Source organism: Cydia amplana, chromosome 6 (genome assembly GCF_948474715.1).
Source record: "Cydia amplana chromosome 6, ilCydAmpl1.1, whole genome shotgun sequence".
NCBI lineage: Eukaryota > Metazoa > Arthropoda > Insecta > Lepidoptera > Tortricidae > Cydia > Cydia amplana.
Genome location: NC_086074.1, coordinates 17,577,912 through 17,597,010, shown reverse-complemented (window position 1 = coordinate 17,597,010; position 19,099 = coordinate 17,577,912). Strand labels below are relative to the sequence as shown.

The following is a 19,099-nucleotide window of genomic DNA, read 5'->3' as shown; positions in this document are numbered from 1 at the left end:
GAGTTTGTATTCGATTTAGACTTTGATATCTGAGTATTAAGCTGCCAAAATACGTACGGTTGAAGCGAAGAAACGACAACATTTTAATATCTATATAATATATCTATTAAATTTTGACTTGGAGTGAAGTATTTTTTAACGCCGGCATACTCTATGGGAGTTTATTTTATTTTACACGCTTGGATTAATAATCAAACGCTACCCATCACTGTCTTTGACGAAATGATCATGGTATTGACATGTTTTAAAGGATTTTCATTCTTTTTTTCTTCAAATCAAGATTAAAAACAGCCCTTTTTACACGCCAATGGCGCGGAATTATTACAATTAACCCTCTAAATACCAATTCCGACTACCAGAGCTCACGAAAAGTATGCAAATTTTCTTTTCAACTCCTCCTAATGTTTAACATTGCGCGCAATTTAGGCGGGAAAAGGTCGTAATAAGGCGGGCAAATTGACGCGTGCCGACCACGTGCCGCCATTTTGACCAGGGCTTGGTGACGTCATCGCATGGGAATGATGTATTGTTTATGGAACAAAAAGATGGTAAATTGGATTTTTTCAAGATAACTTCGTTTTTTTGCCGCGTAACTAGCAATAGTAGGTAGGCACAATGATTGCTTTAATGAGGAATCATCCAAGAAACATTGGTAGGTACTAATAATAAAATTGGCTACCTACGTCTTCGTTCGTTTTGATTTTTATTCGTGACGATCACAAAACATGTACGGACATGTACTTGTTGCTCTTTTAATAATTACGATTATTACTGAATACCTATGAATCCTTCCGCCTACATTATTGTACATACATATACAGATATATCAAAACAAGTATAAATTTACACGAAAACAGTATGCTAAGCGGGGTGATTTGCCGCGCGCGCAAATATTTGGCAACACTATTTATTTGCAAGTTCACCCTTACACAGTACACCCTTGCCCGGGTTTATTCTAATACCTAACGCCTAAACAAACGCAGATAAGTAAACTAAACAGATTTTAACAGTTTGACAAAGATCCAAATGTCGCATTTTAATATAAAATGAAATAAAACTTTGGAGAGATTTCTTACAGTTTGTCATAAGTACCTTACCTACGTTACAACTAAAAACTTAACAAGAGATAATGTTACCTACTAAACTTTAGTTTAAATATTTGCTAATTAAAATGTCACCCTGTCAAAATAGCATAGCAAGACGAACCAAGTATTTCGGCAATCACTAAAAATTAGAATAATGTTAATGGCTGAGAATAAATAATATTAGGGACAAATAAATAAATACTATTGTGTGTATCGTACTATATTGTCGTTCCACTAGGTGTGTATATTTTGTGTTGGAAATGGGACGCTTGGCACTTAAAGTGTTTATTTACAAAACTGAAACAAGCTTTTTAGTATTATTTATCCGTAGATCGTATGACTTTTCAACTGTTTTTGCAGATCAGACATACAAACTCTTGATCATATCGTTGAATAACTGGTATCATCATCATCATCATCATCATCATTATATCAACCCTTTACCGCCCAATGCTGAGCATAGGCCTCTCTTCTAGTACGCCACTTGTCCCGGTCCTGAGCTAATCTCATCCAGAAGTGACCCGCAATCTTCCGGATGTCGTCCACCCACCCAACGAGCCAACGGACGCCAGGCGCTTCTTCTATCCGAAAGCGGCCACCATTCCGTTAACATTTTAGTCCACCTGCCATAACTCTGCCTAGCAACATGTTCCGCCCAACTCCATTTTAGCTTGGTAATTACTGGTATGTAGTTGCAATACTGTTTTTTATTTGTGTGCTGTCAATCTAAGTCGTCCCTGACAGCACGGGGAATGTTAATATCGACGTTTGCTGACGAATTACGGGAGCTCAAAAGGTATGGCGATTTTTTTGCCTTTTTCTTTCGGAGGGGTCTAAGGTTTCCGATGGGGTGTCTGGATCTGTTTACATAAAATTAAAGTCTTTTGGAAGAACGGTTTCGTTAAGTTGTGTAACTACGTAGTAACAAAAGAGATTTTTATAACGTACAAAATTTTGATATTGTGTAGGGTGTACCGTACCGTATAAAACCTTACCATGTTAAAAAATAAATAAACCTCTTATGCTTGCAATTTGTCTGGCCCTTAAGATATGCATTATAGGTATGTATTTTAGCCAGATCGAATATTTTATTCTTAGTAATCAAATTTAAAACGGCATTCAAATAATAATAACAAAGCATCTCATATATTTAGTTTTTTTTAATTACGTATTTTTTATTTTGCATCTTTAGAAGTTATTTCACGCCAAGGAATATTTTTTTCTTATTTTTTTCATTGTACGGCCCTGATTTAATCGTATTTTATTTGCCATCAATCACTGGCCAGGTTTCATTAGACTGCCGGTGACATTTCGCGATACTTAAAAACACATTATCATCCACCATCTTTGTTTACGAGGCAAATTTTAATAATGAATCATTTTTATAACTTAAGAGCTTAAAGCAAAAATTCGATCTTCAATAAAAATAGTACCAAGAACTACTTTGAATAATTAAATTGAACAACAAATTTCACAAAATTTTCTGTTGTAAATAAACGCTTCGTAGCAATCTTCAATTACTCACTAAAAGCTTTCTCAAACTTTTTTTTTTTAGTTCAAGTATAGCGTTTATTCAATTAAAATTACAATACAATTTTTACAATTATAAATAAAAGAAGACACAATATTCATACATAAAATCACATGTCACAATCAAAACTAACAAAAATCCTACATATATTACTTAAAACTACCTAAACCTAACCTAAAACCCGTTCTGTGTTATGCCCGGTCCAAAAGTCCCCATCACACTTGCAGCGTTGCCACGCTGTATGGCGATGGAGACCTGTTGGACCAGCCAAGACCCAGAACGGGGGTCGTTACCCCTATCCCTCAGCCGCCGACCCAGTTCCCTGAACAATTCGCCCGCCTCGCTGCACCAGGGTCCGGCCGTTTCCACAGCAACCGACACAAAATCGTACGCCCCCTGCAACTCGGAGTACTTGGCGCGCTTACTTTTGGCCGCTATTTCTGCCGCCGAACCTGCCGCCTTAACCGTGTGCCTTAGATGGGACGCAGCAAATGTACTAACACATGTCGCATCCCATAAAAGGCACCGCCCCCTTCGCCAGGGAACCAAGGTGAGCCCGTCGGGTCTTTTCCCGTCCGACCGAGACAAGCCTGGTGGTTCCAGTACGCACGGGATATTGGCCGACACCATTGCCCGCCGTACAATTTCGTTTAAAGAGTGCCTAGGGAACCGACCGGCGCACCTCTGGCAACTTAACCCGTGATGGCCGTTCTCCTCAACCAACACCCCGCAAATACACCGGTGCGCGTCGCACACCTTGCATCCCAACCTCAGGACCACTGCAATTCTCAGCGAGTCGTTATCCAGCAGTGTGCCCAGGTGCGGAGACGGCAAAGCATGCAGCCACGCTCCTGACTCAGGCCTGGACACTGCCATGAGGCGCGCCAGGTCGGCTCCCGAGGCCCCACTCTGCAACTTCGAAAACGCGAGCTTGCACAGGATGTCATCCCACGCTCTCTGCGCCACCAAGTTGTCAGGACGTTCATCGGTGGGGCATAAAGTAGCCCACTTTGCCAAGGCCTCGGAAACAAAAGGCACGCAGACATCCCCACTCTCGACTCCCAGAATACGCGCAACAAGTCCCGCTGAGCCATGCGCCGACGCCAAAAAGGCCACCAAACCGATGTCCTGCACACGCCGAACACCAAGGCCCCCGTACCGAACCGGTAAGGACGCCTGACACCACTGAGCCTCGTTTAAATTGACATTTAGCAGCGACTCCAAAGCAGTCTTGAGAGTTTCATCCAGGGAAAGCAGATCCTGCTCAAAAAGCCAAGTGAGCGATGTGCGCAAAGTGTACACCATGCGAGGCAACGCGAAACAATTCCGCAACAAAATAAGAGCGACGTGTCCAGCCAGTTGTGCCAAATGCTCGCGTACTCCCGAGAGTGCCTGCCTTTTAAGTTGTAGTACCGAGCTGACACCCTCGGAAAATACGGGAGCACCTAGCAAACTAAAAGAAGATTTGTCAATCAGCCTCATTCCGGGCAGAACTGCCTCTATCTCCGCAAGAGCTTCAGTGGGTATGCCCCCGCAGGTGAAACACTCGCACTTGGATGGATTAATCTCCAGGCCTATCTCTTTTAAAGCTCTTAAGCTCTTTATCATTTTTATAGACTTGAATTATTATATCAGTTCAGTTTTTTTTCTGTTTTTTATTGACAGTTATGGACTATTGTCATTATTTAATTCCCGTGATAATCAGTTTATTATAACCTAGCTGTATGATGAAACTTATATAGGAAAACATATTGCAAAGATAATTATGATTAAAGAAACGATTTCGTTCATATACCTATACATATACATGTTAGCTTAACAAAAATTATACTCTTACTTAAAACTTATCAAAGTTGTGGAGACCTTTTAACACTTGAGTCTGATGAAAACTTCTAAAACTATATCACACAAAATGTCTATGGCTTACATTTTCCATTTATAACGAGCTGTATAATCGTTTCATCTGTATTATGGCGCGGGGGGTTATTCCGGGCGTCCATCAATCAGTCGACCGCACCGAGCTATGCGGATGTTTTACATACCGGTGCGGTTGGTGGTGACCCGGCTTCAGTCGTCTATGAAGTGGCTATCAGAGATGTAGTTATGAGTTCGTGCTAGTTTTAGCTTTTGTACACATATGTGTCGCGAATAAAACAGGAAATCGGAGTTTGTGGTGACGATGATCGTGCAAGGTTTAGGTAATTAAAAACAATAAGTGTATTCCGAACACGTTTTATAAACTCAAATTATATTGTGTAATATTTATTAACCCTACTTAAATACCGTATTTGCCAAAATTACTGAGAAACTAAACTGAGACTGTTGCCTATATGTGTGACAAATAAGTTATATTGGTAATTAATTTCTTTTTTTTATGAAATTCAATAAGTTTTTAAATCACTACATTTACATTCACATAGATTATTATCATTAATCTACTCCAGCTTTATACAATCTGTATTAAACAAAACGGTATTAAACCATATTATACTTTTTAGTAGGTACGAGTATATCATACGAGTAATCACTAACAGTTTCACAATAAATCAGTTTGAAACTGTAACTAAATGTTCAATTCTAATTACCATTCGCTCATTACCATCATTTAGTTAAGTGTTGTCATGTAACGTAACTGCTTACACCCCTTCTTGAGTGAACCTAACACCAAGCTAACACCAATATTTGTACTTGCGCACCCTACTGTCAACGTCAAGTTGACACGTTGACAGGTGTAAAGCTATTGGTAATGGTTCGACGGTTATGGCGATGGCGTCTCGAGTGGTAATTGTAGGGGTGAAGTGGGAAATAATCGGTATAAATTGTATGTAGTATTTTAATGAACAACACATCGAGTAAACTTTTAGATAAGTAGGTATGTTAACTTTGACATAAAAGGGCTCGTATTTTTTCAAAGAAAACTTCATCAATGATACTTTTTAAAGAGTTTCAGTATATCTCTGTGATCTATTAAAATAAATCATTCATTCATACCAAAATACATCTCAAGTCACATTAGAATAGAATAGAAATAGAATAGAATAATTTTTTATTCGTAAACACACAGACAAAAGACATACATAGAAATAACAAAGTGAAAAATAAAGTGTCACGAAATGGCCCCATCTCAGCATGTTGCTGGCGACTTCCAGCGCTGATCTTCCGATGAGACCATCAAGTCATCAAGTAACAGACAAAAAAAAAGAAACATAAAATAAGCCGAAAAATAAAGTTACACACAATTTACACAACTAATACAAAAAAAAAGAGATACAACATGACGACATAAGTAAATACATGACATAAGTGACAGTAAAATTAGAAAATTACAACGGATCAACCGATCGAACTTGTACCGATCCGGTCGGATTATATCGTGGCGCGGCATTAAGCGTGCGTAACTAGCGCCAGCGGTGGTAGCTACACGTAATTAAATTCAATGACAGATTTGACAAACAATAAAGTGAGTGAATCTAATATTTAATATTTTATTAAATCTCAATCCGTTTTTAATCATGAAAACAATTACACAATGTTATAAAGTTGGCTAAAATACATAAACAAAACAACACCAGAGTTAAACGAATAGAAACATATAATGTGACACAGATAAAAAGGGATTACAGATAAATAACATACCACACCATGAACAAGATGCGTAAAAAACGACATCCCCATTTTATGCGTGAAAGATACAATATTAACACTATTTTATTGCACCATTCCCGAAAGTAGAACAAAAATGTCATTTGAAATTAAGTACTAGTTAATAGCGATACGCTAATATAATTTATAGGACTAGTTAAAGTCTGTTAACAAACTTTATGATGTTTCATCGAGCTCATAATGCAAACTTTATGATGTCCATCAACTCCATAAATCATGTTTACATTTAAGGCTCACTAAACTTACACTCGCACTAACCAAACAACATTTTATTACAAATCCATTTCTAAACACGTTACGAGGAACCAGTAAGCCTCTCTAATGTTTATTTAATAGAAAAACACGTCCACTCATAGAGTTTCATCTAAAATAACACGTCGGTTGAGCCGCGGCGGAAACGGACGGGAATAGCCGGGTGGAAACGGAACGATGCCGATTTGCTACCGAAATACTGATACTATAGTAACGTTATACTTATATTTTACTGGTGATGTCGAAACTACTTAGCTTTAGTTATTTATATACCTAGTTTAACCTCTTGTCTTGTCTGTGTATGATGAGGACTCTGACCGAATTTGTAGACATTATCTTATTTTATTATATTTTTTTTTATGATTGTTTCTGCTCAATTCAGCACAACCAAGGTTTGAACAATTTTTGTAGTACTTACTGTCCTTACCATTTTTTTTAAGACGACAGTCTGAATGTCTTTTATCATCACTTGTATGAATGAATCACTCAGATCGTAAGTTATTCGTTGTACGAGTACATTGACAAGCCAAATGTGAGAATTTTTAGTTACAGTTGGAGATAGCGAGCAAGTACCTAAATTTTAGCGGTACGAGTAACTGTGGTGTGGATACCATTTGGCCCTATTTAATTTATATTACTACTTTTAATAGTATTGTAAAAGTAATTCTAATTAAAATCTCAAAAACGACTCATATGAGATCACCTTTAGTCCTTTGCATAGCATCCAACCATTTGTTAAAACAAGCTCCTCAAAAGAAGTTTTATATTAACTGTACCAATTAAAACTCACCTAGCTACACCCACAAAAAAACTGATTTATCTCCAAACAACTAACAAATGGTAATGACAAATAATGAAACCCTACACTTATACTAAGTGCATTCCTTCTTAAGAATAATTCCTCTGAAAATAGAATAGGAATATCTTCATCTTTAAAACGACGTAAACGATGAAGTGTTGTTAGTAAGATATTCTTTATTGTAAGTAAACTTGAGTTGACGTGGGGTTTATTTCCGTCAACATTGGAGGGAGCGTAGAAGCGTATAGACTAGGATTACTGGTATGAGTTCTATATGAACTACAAATCGGAATTTTGTTTACATTTTGTGATGTGAAATGTACAAATTAGCTTTTAGATGTTACACAAGATTAAAAAATGCAAAACTTAAATTGGATCTTTTCAGTAGAACACCGGTAACAAGACTTTAGAAATCTTTTTCCCCATTTGTCAACAATAAAATACAAATATGTATAGGTAACTATAAGTTTTACATAGGTGCACATACCCGTAAAATATAAAAAAGTAATACATACTTATATAAGAATGTAAACTTATATTTTCGACAACGAATCTTATAAATGTGAGAGCGTACCTAAATACACAAGAGAGCCTCAAAAACAACTAAATAAGTCTAATAATATTCCTTTAATCTCATAGCAAAACAAATTCAGGTATATCAAAGCTTAGATGACACAAACTGCCGTATTCGAACTTCAAGATATTCACAAGAGACGACACGTACTAGATCCATTCTAGATACGTTATAGTTTAGATTTCAACTAGTTCTCTTTTGCAGCGCAATTCGGGCAACCAATGTCACTTTTACGATAGATCGTGTTAGATATCTATTAGATGTGAATTAGATCTCTAAGTAATATCTTGTGGAAATCGTTCAAAAGTATCTCCAGAATCGCGGAAATGTCACATTTGACAGGTTAGATCCTAAAAAAATCATTATCGTATCTTGGTGATGTCTAAAAGATATCTTATAGATATCTATTTCAAAATCAGAATCGGGTCCAAAATTTCCAAATTACCAAACTCACAGTGACGCATCCGATTACCTATGGGCGTTAAAAAGCGGAAACTTTCGTTTTCGCTGAAAAACATTAAGTCCAAAATCGAGTTCATTTACCGGTCTACCGGGCCAAATGAACTGAAACCGGCAAGATACGGCCAAGACTAATTTTCAATTAAAACTTCATCAAACTTAAGCTAGGAACAAACTCTTGGTGGCTGGCTTGCTTCAAAGGAGGCAGCGATATATGCTATCTATCTATCTATTGCAGCATTTAGTTTGCTCGTTTCTGGACATATGCCTCCTCCAAATCCGCTTAAGATTTTCTGTCCCTCGCTACTTGGAACCAATTGTGGCCCGCTTGTAACTTTAAGTCGTTCAACCATATTTCTGATGGGCGACCCGTACCCAGGAACTTTCCTGGGGGAGGTACCTGGGCCTCCACTCTAAGGTTTTCCTGGTTCATCGTTCGGCATCCATACTTATTACAATACTTATACTTATCCTTACATAAACTTATCAATTTATTACACGATAATCCCTAATTATTACTCGAACCTAAGTCCAAGTTCTACCGCTTTCTTTATATATTTGTACCACACCAGTATCCAAGATAAGATCCGCTATAAGCTCACTAAAACTGCAGGTAGCGTGAAAACTGCCGGTAAATATTTAGCTCCAGTTAGCCCGTTATTGCCCAATAACTGTAATAGTTAGTTAGTTTGAAACTAAAACTAATTTAGGTTTACTTAATATTGCTTGCGCCTAGCAAAGTTTCCGTTTCAAAGGTTTCCTATGCAAGTACTACATCAGTGAATCGAATTTGACAAGCTTGTATATAGTTTCTCACTGTATTTGGTGTATGTCTGTCAAATTCCAAGTAAATCCCCCAGCATGATAATATTGTTAAGAAAATTTATAGCAATTGTAAAAAAATGTAATATTGGAGCATCTACCACCTCATCATTCTTCCTGTCTATATTTTTAATAAAAAAAAACTGAATTGGATTGTATTCAGATATTCAGCAAATCCCATATGTGCCAAAACCTATTAGCAGCATATTAACAAATTTTTTGAAATATTTTATTCTGTCCATTACATTTTATAACTCAAACCACTTGGTTTACATTGTTCAATAAAAAAAAACGCAAATACTTTGTTTACTGAAATCGGATGATTTTTACAATCTCCGCCCGCCATTGGTATTCACTGATTTTTACCACCCATAAAATCTCTCCCGAGATATGTTCTAAATTAATATTTTATCAAGGGATGCGTGTGACAGGCCCAGTCTGATGTCAAGTACAAAAAAGTCGTAACCCCCGTGGACACAATTAAATGCCCTTTCGTAAACCTTATTGCAACAGCGTAAGGTCTATCGATGGTCAGCAAAGTGTTGCCGTTATGTTTTACTACTTTTAAAAGGCAGCCGGAGGACGCGGAATAGGATTCTTATCTGATGAATTGATACCGCTGCCAGTTGAGTGGGACTGACGGATCAAGGGATTGAATTGGGAATTCAGGTCTTAAAGCGGATGGGGGATCGTGAAACTAGTATGTGGTCTGTGTATGTTTTGTTTTAAGTTTATGTTAGGTTTTCACTGCTAACCGTTGTACTTGCATATGAGTGTTGAGAATAATTTTTATCAGATATTGAGGTTAAAATGTAAAAAAAAACTAAACTGTCTACGTGTTATTCGTGTAGATACGCAACAAGTTTTGGAAATATTTTTTTATAAATTATGTAGTAGTTATAATGCTCAATTGCTCACCCAGGCAGAGAATCGGTTCACACCTCATTATACGATACGGTATGTGGACCACATGCCACAAACCCACATTGATTCTGATTTTGAAATATATAGGTACAGAACTTTCAAAATTCTCATATCGAATCAGGTCCAGATTTCGTGGATTAACCCTATACATCGACCCCTTGTTTTCCAGATTGCCTGTCCATTGGCATTTAATATGTAAATGATCAATGATTTACTGATATTTTATTGAATTGTTACAGCGCGAGGGAGCGGCGCGCAGCGATGCGGAGCGCGAGCGGCGCGCGCGCAGCGACTGGGAGGCGCGAGCGCGCGCCGCCGAGGCCGATGCGGCGCGGCTCGCCGGCAAGCTGCACGCTGCCCAGCGCGAGATATCCAGGTACAGCTTTAACCACCCCAAACTAGCGTCTAGTCAACTCTATTGCTGCTGCTCGACGCAACTTTGGCGCAACTGCGTAGCGACACCATTTTCCATAGCGCCGACTAGATGCCGACGCTCAAACAAAATATATATACGCTAGTGTGGAGTATCTTTTAATGAGAATACTCTACACGCAGCGACGGCGACGCGCATACAGCCAATACAATAATGGTGAATTTCCTTATACAATTTGCTATCGCAATGTAGGAATTATTAGGTAAAAAGGAAAGTGAATTAAAATTTGCTACTTTTTTGCACATTCGTACATCGAAACCCAAAATCTCAGATAAGACTGAGACTTCTGCTTCAACAATGACGAGAATTACTCGTACCAACAATAAAATGCACAGACTCCATAAATGAAACAAGTACCTATGTAACTTTGACAGTGAAACATCATACTTACTTCGTACAACCAATCCTCGGAGACTGTTGGCTAGTAAACTGCCACGATCAAGCTTTCAGCTCCGTTATAATTACACTTCGTGTCCTGGGACGCGCGGAATGAATCGATGCACGCTCTAGAGAGTTTCATACAAGCTCGTTATGTGCAACTTATGACATAATGAACCGACAAGGCAATACGTATATATTGTTGTCTTTCTGTATTGTTTCATTTTATTAAGGATTTCAATTGATAAATTAGCTTTTGATTATCTTAACTTTGCGATGGCTACAAGAAATACGCGGATGAGTTAAGTTAAGCATACTATAAAATGTGTATGGTTGTAAAGGTTTGCTTGAACCCGATTCTGATTTTAATTTCGTGTTCAAAAACCGTTATGGATTTGATCTGTCAGCTGTCAACTATGATTTTTTTTTTCTGAATTTATCTCTATTAGGTACAGACTAGTTACTAAATTAAATGTCAAAATTACCAGCCATTCCATACAAAATCAGCCAACTTTCTCGCCGGCCACAATTTAAATTGGTCCAATTTTTCCGTGTGTTAAAATCGCGTTGTTAACTCCAACCCGTAACAGGATTGCGGCGTCCGACTGTGTTAATAAAACCGTCCAATTAAAATATTGCCTTTTACAAACAATCGACGTTCGGAAATCAAACCGAGTTGTAACTTTTCAACGAAAAATACCCTATCCAATAAGAACAGCCTTGAACATACGCCATTTTGAAATCGGCGTTCGAAAATTGAAACAGAAGCGTTCGTTTCAAAAGGTCGTATGTGAGTATGAAAAGCGTTTTGAGATAGGATTTTATTTAAGAACGACGTATATTAGGTTCGTTAGCACGCTCGAGCGTGAGACGCAGTGGGATTTTTAACTGATGTTTGATGTTTGCGGATATTTTAGATTGAAATCGGAAACTGTTGTGTCTGGTGTAATTTTTGGATTCTGTTTGTCTATAATTTTAGGCTTGCTTTATGTCGATGGCAAACATAACTACTTAAATGTAATTTCTATAGGCTCCTCTACACGATGGGCCAGCGCCGGCCACTCCAAGGGACGCATTTATGCGTTAGAGGGAGCAAGTGATATTGCTATCTCATTGTACCGCAAGGCTAGCTGCGTCCCTTGGAATGGCCGGCGCTGGCCCATCATGTAGAGGAGCCATATGATTATATAGAAACAAATGGAGTAGTTAATTTGTTTTTGTCCAAATACAATCTTTTTTATTAAACCCTATGTAGGTACTTTTTGACGGTACTCAACTTCCCTTCGTTTGATTTTTTACGGTTTTTATTATTATTAGAAGTATGCGCGAAAACAAATTCCATGCCAATTTAAAGCTACTATCTCTTATAATAATAAAATAATCGAAAAAGAAATCAAACAAAGGCGTAAGCTATTGTTAATACACATCAAAGTGTGTAAATAAAATGTCATAATGTTAGTATCCAGAGAGGAAAATGAAGACTACGTTTGTATGGAGAAGCAGTCGTCCACTTTCCTCTTAATCAGCATTCGAATACTGTAAATTGATGTACCCATTCCAATTTCAAACGCATCGATAACGGACAGTTATGGCAGTTACATTAACGGGCCGTTAAAATCGCGAACCATCCAGTTAATGGGTAGTTAGCTTGATAATTAATAGTTAGATAGCGTTTTGGCAATGTTTACAGGTAATTAAGATTAGTGGTTAAATTTATACACAGTTTAGATAGAAGAAGCTAATTTGATTTATATTCTGTGGCTATGTAATTCAAACGGCTCAATTTTATTTTGGAATATGAAGGTTGTTTAGTGTAGTGAGTACATATTATGGCATTAATTCCGCCTGTTATATCTGAGCAACAAAATTAAGTTTACAATGATAAACATTTTTAAACTTTTGTATGTAATAAGTTCATGAAAGAGCAGGTACAAAAATGTTGTAAATTTTAAACCTTTTACGTAGCTGTTCTCTTCTACCTTTTATATATAAAGCATCGCGCTCAAATAATGCTACGCTACGCTACGAAAATTTCGTAGCACATTATTTGCTCGTAGCATCTAAAATATATAGCTATGTAGCACCTTTTTTTACCCGCATTCTCAATGGGAAAAGGGCCCATTATGAAGTCTTAAACGGCTCGAAAAAAATCCAATTTCAATTCATCCGGCCCCGGTAAATTGGGTCAAATCCATAACGGTCGCGATGCCGTAAATCCCCAAGTTCGTATTTCGAACCAAGTTACGGCCCATCGGCCAATCGGACGCGCTTATCGGCGCCCAATGACACCGGCCCGATTACGCTAGAACGTAAATTCGAAAATGGAACTCAAGTTCGTTAATTACTGAACTGTTACGTTCGATATCGTGGAGTTTGGGATCTAATTCTGGAGCAATTATGAGTTTTTGAATTTGGTTTTATTTACTTATTTTGTTGATGTTTTGTTTTGGGTGTTTATGTTGTCTACCAGTCACCAATACTCGATAAAAATGTATATGACACCGTAAGATTGTGAACCCGTTAGTTTATAATCTATTAGTTTTAGTTATTTTAATTGTAGTTAGTTTTAGTTTTATATTCTATGTCTTTTAGTAATTTATATTAATAACTAACGTAGGTTAGGTTTGGTTAGATTATAATCTCCCTACCGTCAGTTTATAATGTAACTAGCGAGATTATAATATGACGAGTGTTTACAATTTTACGGTGACATATACAACACGAAATGTAATAACCTGAGATCGAAAAAATTAAAACTTCACGAGTAACTGCTACATTGAATATTATAGCATGCCGTAGAAATTAATAAATACATTCTATAAATGAATTTAGGGGTATTTTTATCATATATTTTTCAAATTCAATTAGGTCAAAACTGAATGCCAAACTTTATGACATTCAATAATTCTGCTCGTAATTTGGTCATGGTAATGATTTAATGAATATGTATGTAGGTATGTAGGTACTTACATATTGTACATTATATTATAATATGTGTATATATTTGCATACTCGTCTGACTCGACGTCAGGTCATCAGTTGTCAGGTACGAGGTACATATTTCTTAATATGTATTCGATGAACAGATTTGTGCAAACAGTTACGTTCTATTTCATTGGCAAGAATTATTACTTAAAATAGGTGCCAAAAATACATAGGTATTTATATTTTGGAAATAAATTCCCTACACTTGGCACAAAATATATCCTGTCTGATCCAATATCATTTCCACCCTAAGCCTGCATTTCCCACCATTCCGACAATAAGTGCGCCCATCGACCCGTGGTACACGGCCGATGTCAGTCAAACAGAAATGCTGGGAATGCACACATCTGGACTGATGTAATAGAGGTGTTTACAGCGGGGCTAGTTAGGCATTTAAACGCTGACGATAAAACGCGCTTTATGAAAGTCTCATACAGTATTTCTTCCTAATACCAATCAGCTGATGCACCCCCGCATGCGCACTAGTCGGGTAACACTAGTGAGATTACGCAAATTTTTGCCTACTCAAATTCAGAACATTGATCAGTATACAACTATTTGGGAACAAAACCTATTACTTTTATCAAATATTTAGATATGTACCTATTTTTTAAGTAGTCACACTAATAAGTAGGTACATATATATAAATTATAAACTGGTAGTACAGGAAACGTGACGAAGCCCTCCAGTGGTGAAGGCCCGGATCCGATATGATATTTATTTCAGTTTATTAGTATTTTTTTTTATTTTTTATATTTATTATGTTTAAAAGGGCCAAAAAAGGGATTTCAAATTAGTTAAACCTAAAAAATATACTGAATGTTATTTCAAACCAATAAGTTTAGGAATGATAAAACAAGTTTTGTTAAATGCTTAATATTATTTAAGCGTTTTATATGCAGTGATACAGCAGATGTTAGCTGTATTTTTATGAAGTCCTAGCTTTGTAAAATAAATTCAATTCGTCAAATAGCCGGGGGCTATGGAGGGATTACCGACGCGGATTAAATATTTGTATTTTACATTTATACGACTTTATAATAATAAAATAAAAGTTTTTCGATTATGCGTCTTGTTGTCAGTGCATCTACGGTGTTTCTGAAATCTGTTTAAGGTAGGAGGTTTTATTTTCCAGCTTTTTTTTTATTACTACAAAACAACCTTGTTCATAGCACCATTTAGACGGTCAAGAAAAAAATCGAAATTACGCTCTAATTTTAAAATGATTTCAGCATAATACTATAAACTGGAACTAGTAAAGACTTACTGCCGAACTGGGTATATCTATTTGAAAAAAGAAAAAAAAATTAAAGTTCATGTTATGACTTGGAATTTAATTTCATTCGCAATACCCCTACCTCATCTACTTGGTATTCAGACCACGGTGGTGCGGTAGGCCCGGGTTCGCTTCCAACCCCTGATCATCTGTATGGCTGGCGCGGCGCTCTCAATAAATAATGAAGGTTATACGGGGATGAATGATCATTTGACACACGTCAGTGGGTTCGGATTATCTTGGAATAATCCGCGTATTTTTCAGAAAAAATATTATGGTTACCCTTTAGAATAAGGTAATGTAGGCTAGAGTGACTATGAGTTGCGTGGGTTAGTGGATAATTACTATGATTGACTTGACATAACAAAGGCTGATTATGATTATATAAAGACACAACCAACTTAGTCATACCAGAAAAAAAAAGTAGAAGAAACGTTGTAAGTTACCCGTCAAAAGAAGAACAAGTAGTCATCAATTTGATATTTCATAGAATAATAAATAGCCTTTATTAATGCTCCGTAAAAGTATAGTTCTTCTGTGAAAAAATATATTTCTTCTGTATGTGAAAGAAGCGGTGATTAACCTTTTCCACGCTGTGTCAAACACAAAAGCTGTCACTCAGACGCCACATCATTGAAGTGTCAAAACTGAAGTTGAACTTTATGTATATGCACGTAGGTCGATGTTGCTCTGTGGTCTGTTACCGATTAATCGGTCTTTGGCGTTGAACCTAGGGTGCGGATATATCGGTCATTGGCGTTCAAAAGGTTATGGCAATAAAATGCCTTAACCTCTAGCCGCCCTGAAGTATATAAAACAGTAGCCCGTTCCAATCTAATTTGAATCTTTAGTTAGACAAGACAAATCAAAATTGCATTTGTCTTGGCAAGTTTTGATGTCTGGGCGGCTAAAGGATATCCACGTCGTAGAATATGTTCCTACCATTGTCAGCTAGTGTTTCAGTAGTTAATAGAATAGCAAGTACTTAAGGAGAAGAATGTTGTGTTGAAATTACGTTAGCTGGCTTGTGCTTCAAAAAATATTTTTCGAATTAAACTGTTTAGACGACAACCTAAATTTTTAGTCGCTATTGGCGACATATTTCGGGCCCTTCGGGGGTCCTTCCTCAGACTTGACTTGACTTGAGTCTCAAATTGCCTATGTTAAACGAACCAATCGTCTAGTATTAGATTTACAACAGGCCACGTTCCCTTGCGATTATATTACTGTTCTAATGTCGTATCTAGCTCGTAACTAACCTGTTATCGGAGCATAAACAGTAGTCAATGGCATCCGATATCGACCGTGCGCCGGCAATATTCATGAAGGCTAATCGAAGCACGGTGAAGGCCTAAGCAATACTAGTAGTTCGGTTTCTTATAATAAATTGTTGGAAATTATGTTTTAATTTGATCCGCTTCAATAAAATAATTAAAACCTGCAAATTTGGGCTAAAAGTAGATTTTTCTCCCCACTTCGTCGGTACCTGAATAAGCTAGAAATGCACGCCAAGTTTCATGCTTTCTGCCGATGCCCATATCTTTCGAGAATTGTTAGGGCTCGTAACTAAAGTTTCAAGTAGCTTGTAGATAATTATATTCGTAAGTAGAGTAAGTTATGTAGCTTGTAGATATATCATAACTGTGAAACGGATAATCTAATATGTTTAAAATTGAAGCGTTAAATATATGATCAAACGAGCCCAGTGAAACCGTTAGCCCAGTGTCAAATTGTACTGGTAACCATGGTAACTCCAGGTTTAACCGGTTAACCCTGGGTTAGTGGGATGGTGCAAGTGGCCTAGGCGTCCATTTTTGCTAACTTTTATTAATTTATTATCGCTTCAACAAAGCTGACTATATTACCTACCTTTTAACATTGCCAAAATCCAAATAGGCAGGTTATGTTACGTAGTTATATCTCGGGCCCCGCATTGCAGCTTAGGTCAAGGCCTTTGAGATGTTGCCAAGAAACTAGACCGGGCTGTGAGCCTTTAGCGGAATTTTACTTTCGACAGCGACGTGATTCAATATTTTTGGTATTTTGTCTTCATAAAATACAATACAGTTTAATAAATTTTAAGTTTCTCGATTTTCCATAAGATTGATGATAGCCTAACATTTGTTTGCTGATTAGATTTGCTATTAAGTAATTTGATTTACAAAAATACTGTCGTTAAATTAAATACACCTACTTATTGACATGTGATCTGTCTACCCCACGCCCAATGCGGATTGGACCTAATAAACAATAAAACAACATATTTTTTTTTCTTTTTTTTGTATGTTTTTAAATCCTAAACCCAACGGCTTCCATGTAATCAAATCTTTGTTCCAACGCTTGCACGCAACATACTATATCAGCTAGCCCTGAACTTGCCCCACCTATTTACGGCGTCGTAAACTTATAAATAATAAACGGTGGGGCAACGTAAGAATACGATAGGAGAATACTGAGAGGGTGACGTTGCTTTATACGAAAAACGGTTTTTGAGTTGGAAACCGCTTTCAATCTTTAAAACGATAAAGCCAATCGGGTGAATTTCATTTGAGACCAAGTCAAGTGTAAATAATCCGTGATTATTTCGGAAATCTTATTACCACATAAAACAAGACAAATGTCGCTCTAAAATATAAAATATATGCGTTTTATGTATAAAATACTCATCGTATATCTATAGGTCCCGTTTCAGTTTTCATACCTCCAAAGATAAGAGCCGTTTGTGTGCATCGGTGTAAAAATAATAAGATACCCGATATTAACCCCACGTCACACCCTGGGGGAACTTAATACCTCTGCGTAATCACTTTTGTGCCTTACGTATTGGTTTTTGGACTGTATTTGCTCTATTATTTCTACAAATACTGGAAGCAGTGCCATCAATCGTTAGTAAGTGCAAGCTGCTTGCAGTTTCTTTCCGATTTATCGCAACTAATCCCAACTTATATTGAACGGCAATGCAGCGAGCGTGATGGCTACCTTTGCGTCGGGGGCAGCCAAGCAAGCTACAGCTACAAGCTAGTCAATTATAAATTTATCTTGAAAAACGACTTTACAATAATTATCTTGTGTAAATATGTTTTCAGAGTGGTGTAAAATAATTTACGTTAACTAAGTACAACCATCCCTATTAAAACAATACCTAAATAGTGTAACCTTACACGTCGTCATAATGACTGCTCCCCGTAATTGTCTGTCTGTCCGTAAGCCGACACCGAGGACTTCAAAGGCGGTTTTTAGGGTTCCGTAGCCAAATGGCAAAAAACGGAACCCTTATAGATTCGTCATGTCTGTCTGTCTGTCTGTCTGTCTGTCTGTCTGTCCGTCTGTCTGTCCGTCCGTATGTCACAGCCACTTTTCTCCGAAACTATAAGAATTATACTGTTGAAACTTGGTAAGTAGATGTATTCTGTGAACCGCATTAAGATTTTCACACAAAAATAGAAAAAAAAAAAAATTTTTTGGGGTTCCCCATACTTCGAACTGAAACTCAAAAATTTTTTTTTCATCAAACCCATACGTGTGGGGTATCTATGGATAGGTCTTCAAAAATGATATTGAGGTTTCTAATATCATTTTTTTCTAAACTGAATAGTTTGCGCGAGAGACACTTCCAAAGTGGTAAAATGTGTGTCCCCCCCCCCTGTAACTTCTAAAATAAGAGAATGATAAAACTAAAAAAAATATATGATGTACATTACCATGTAAACTTCCACCGAATATTGGTTTGAACGAGATCTAGTAAGTAGTTTTTTTTTATACGTCATAAATCGCCTAAATACGGAACCCTTCATGGGCGAGTCCGACTCGCACTTGGCCGCTTTTTTCTAATTTTGATGACGCTGGTAACCTGAGGATTACGTCATTTTGAATGGAGTCGTTAAGAATGGGGAGTTCTAATTTTGAAGACAATGGTG

The 19,099-nt window shown here is 37.1% G+C and overlaps 1 protein-coding gene across 6 annotated transcripts in view; it reads left to right on the top strand.

The window, feature by feature from the left end:
- LOC134648992 (uncharacterized) overlaps positions 1 to 19,099 on the top strand; it is a 561,268-nt gene that overhangs the window by 313,819 nt on the left and 228,350 nt on the right. For all 6 annotated transcript variants that reach the window (XM_063503669.1, XM_063503670.1, XM_063503668.1 and 3 more), the window contains one exon: positions 10,349 to 10,485. In XM_063503669.1, the coding sequence (XP_063359739.1) occupies positions 10,349 to 10,485 (137 nt within the window). The remainder of the gene's footprint in view (positions 1 to 10,348; positions 10,486 to 19,099) is intronic.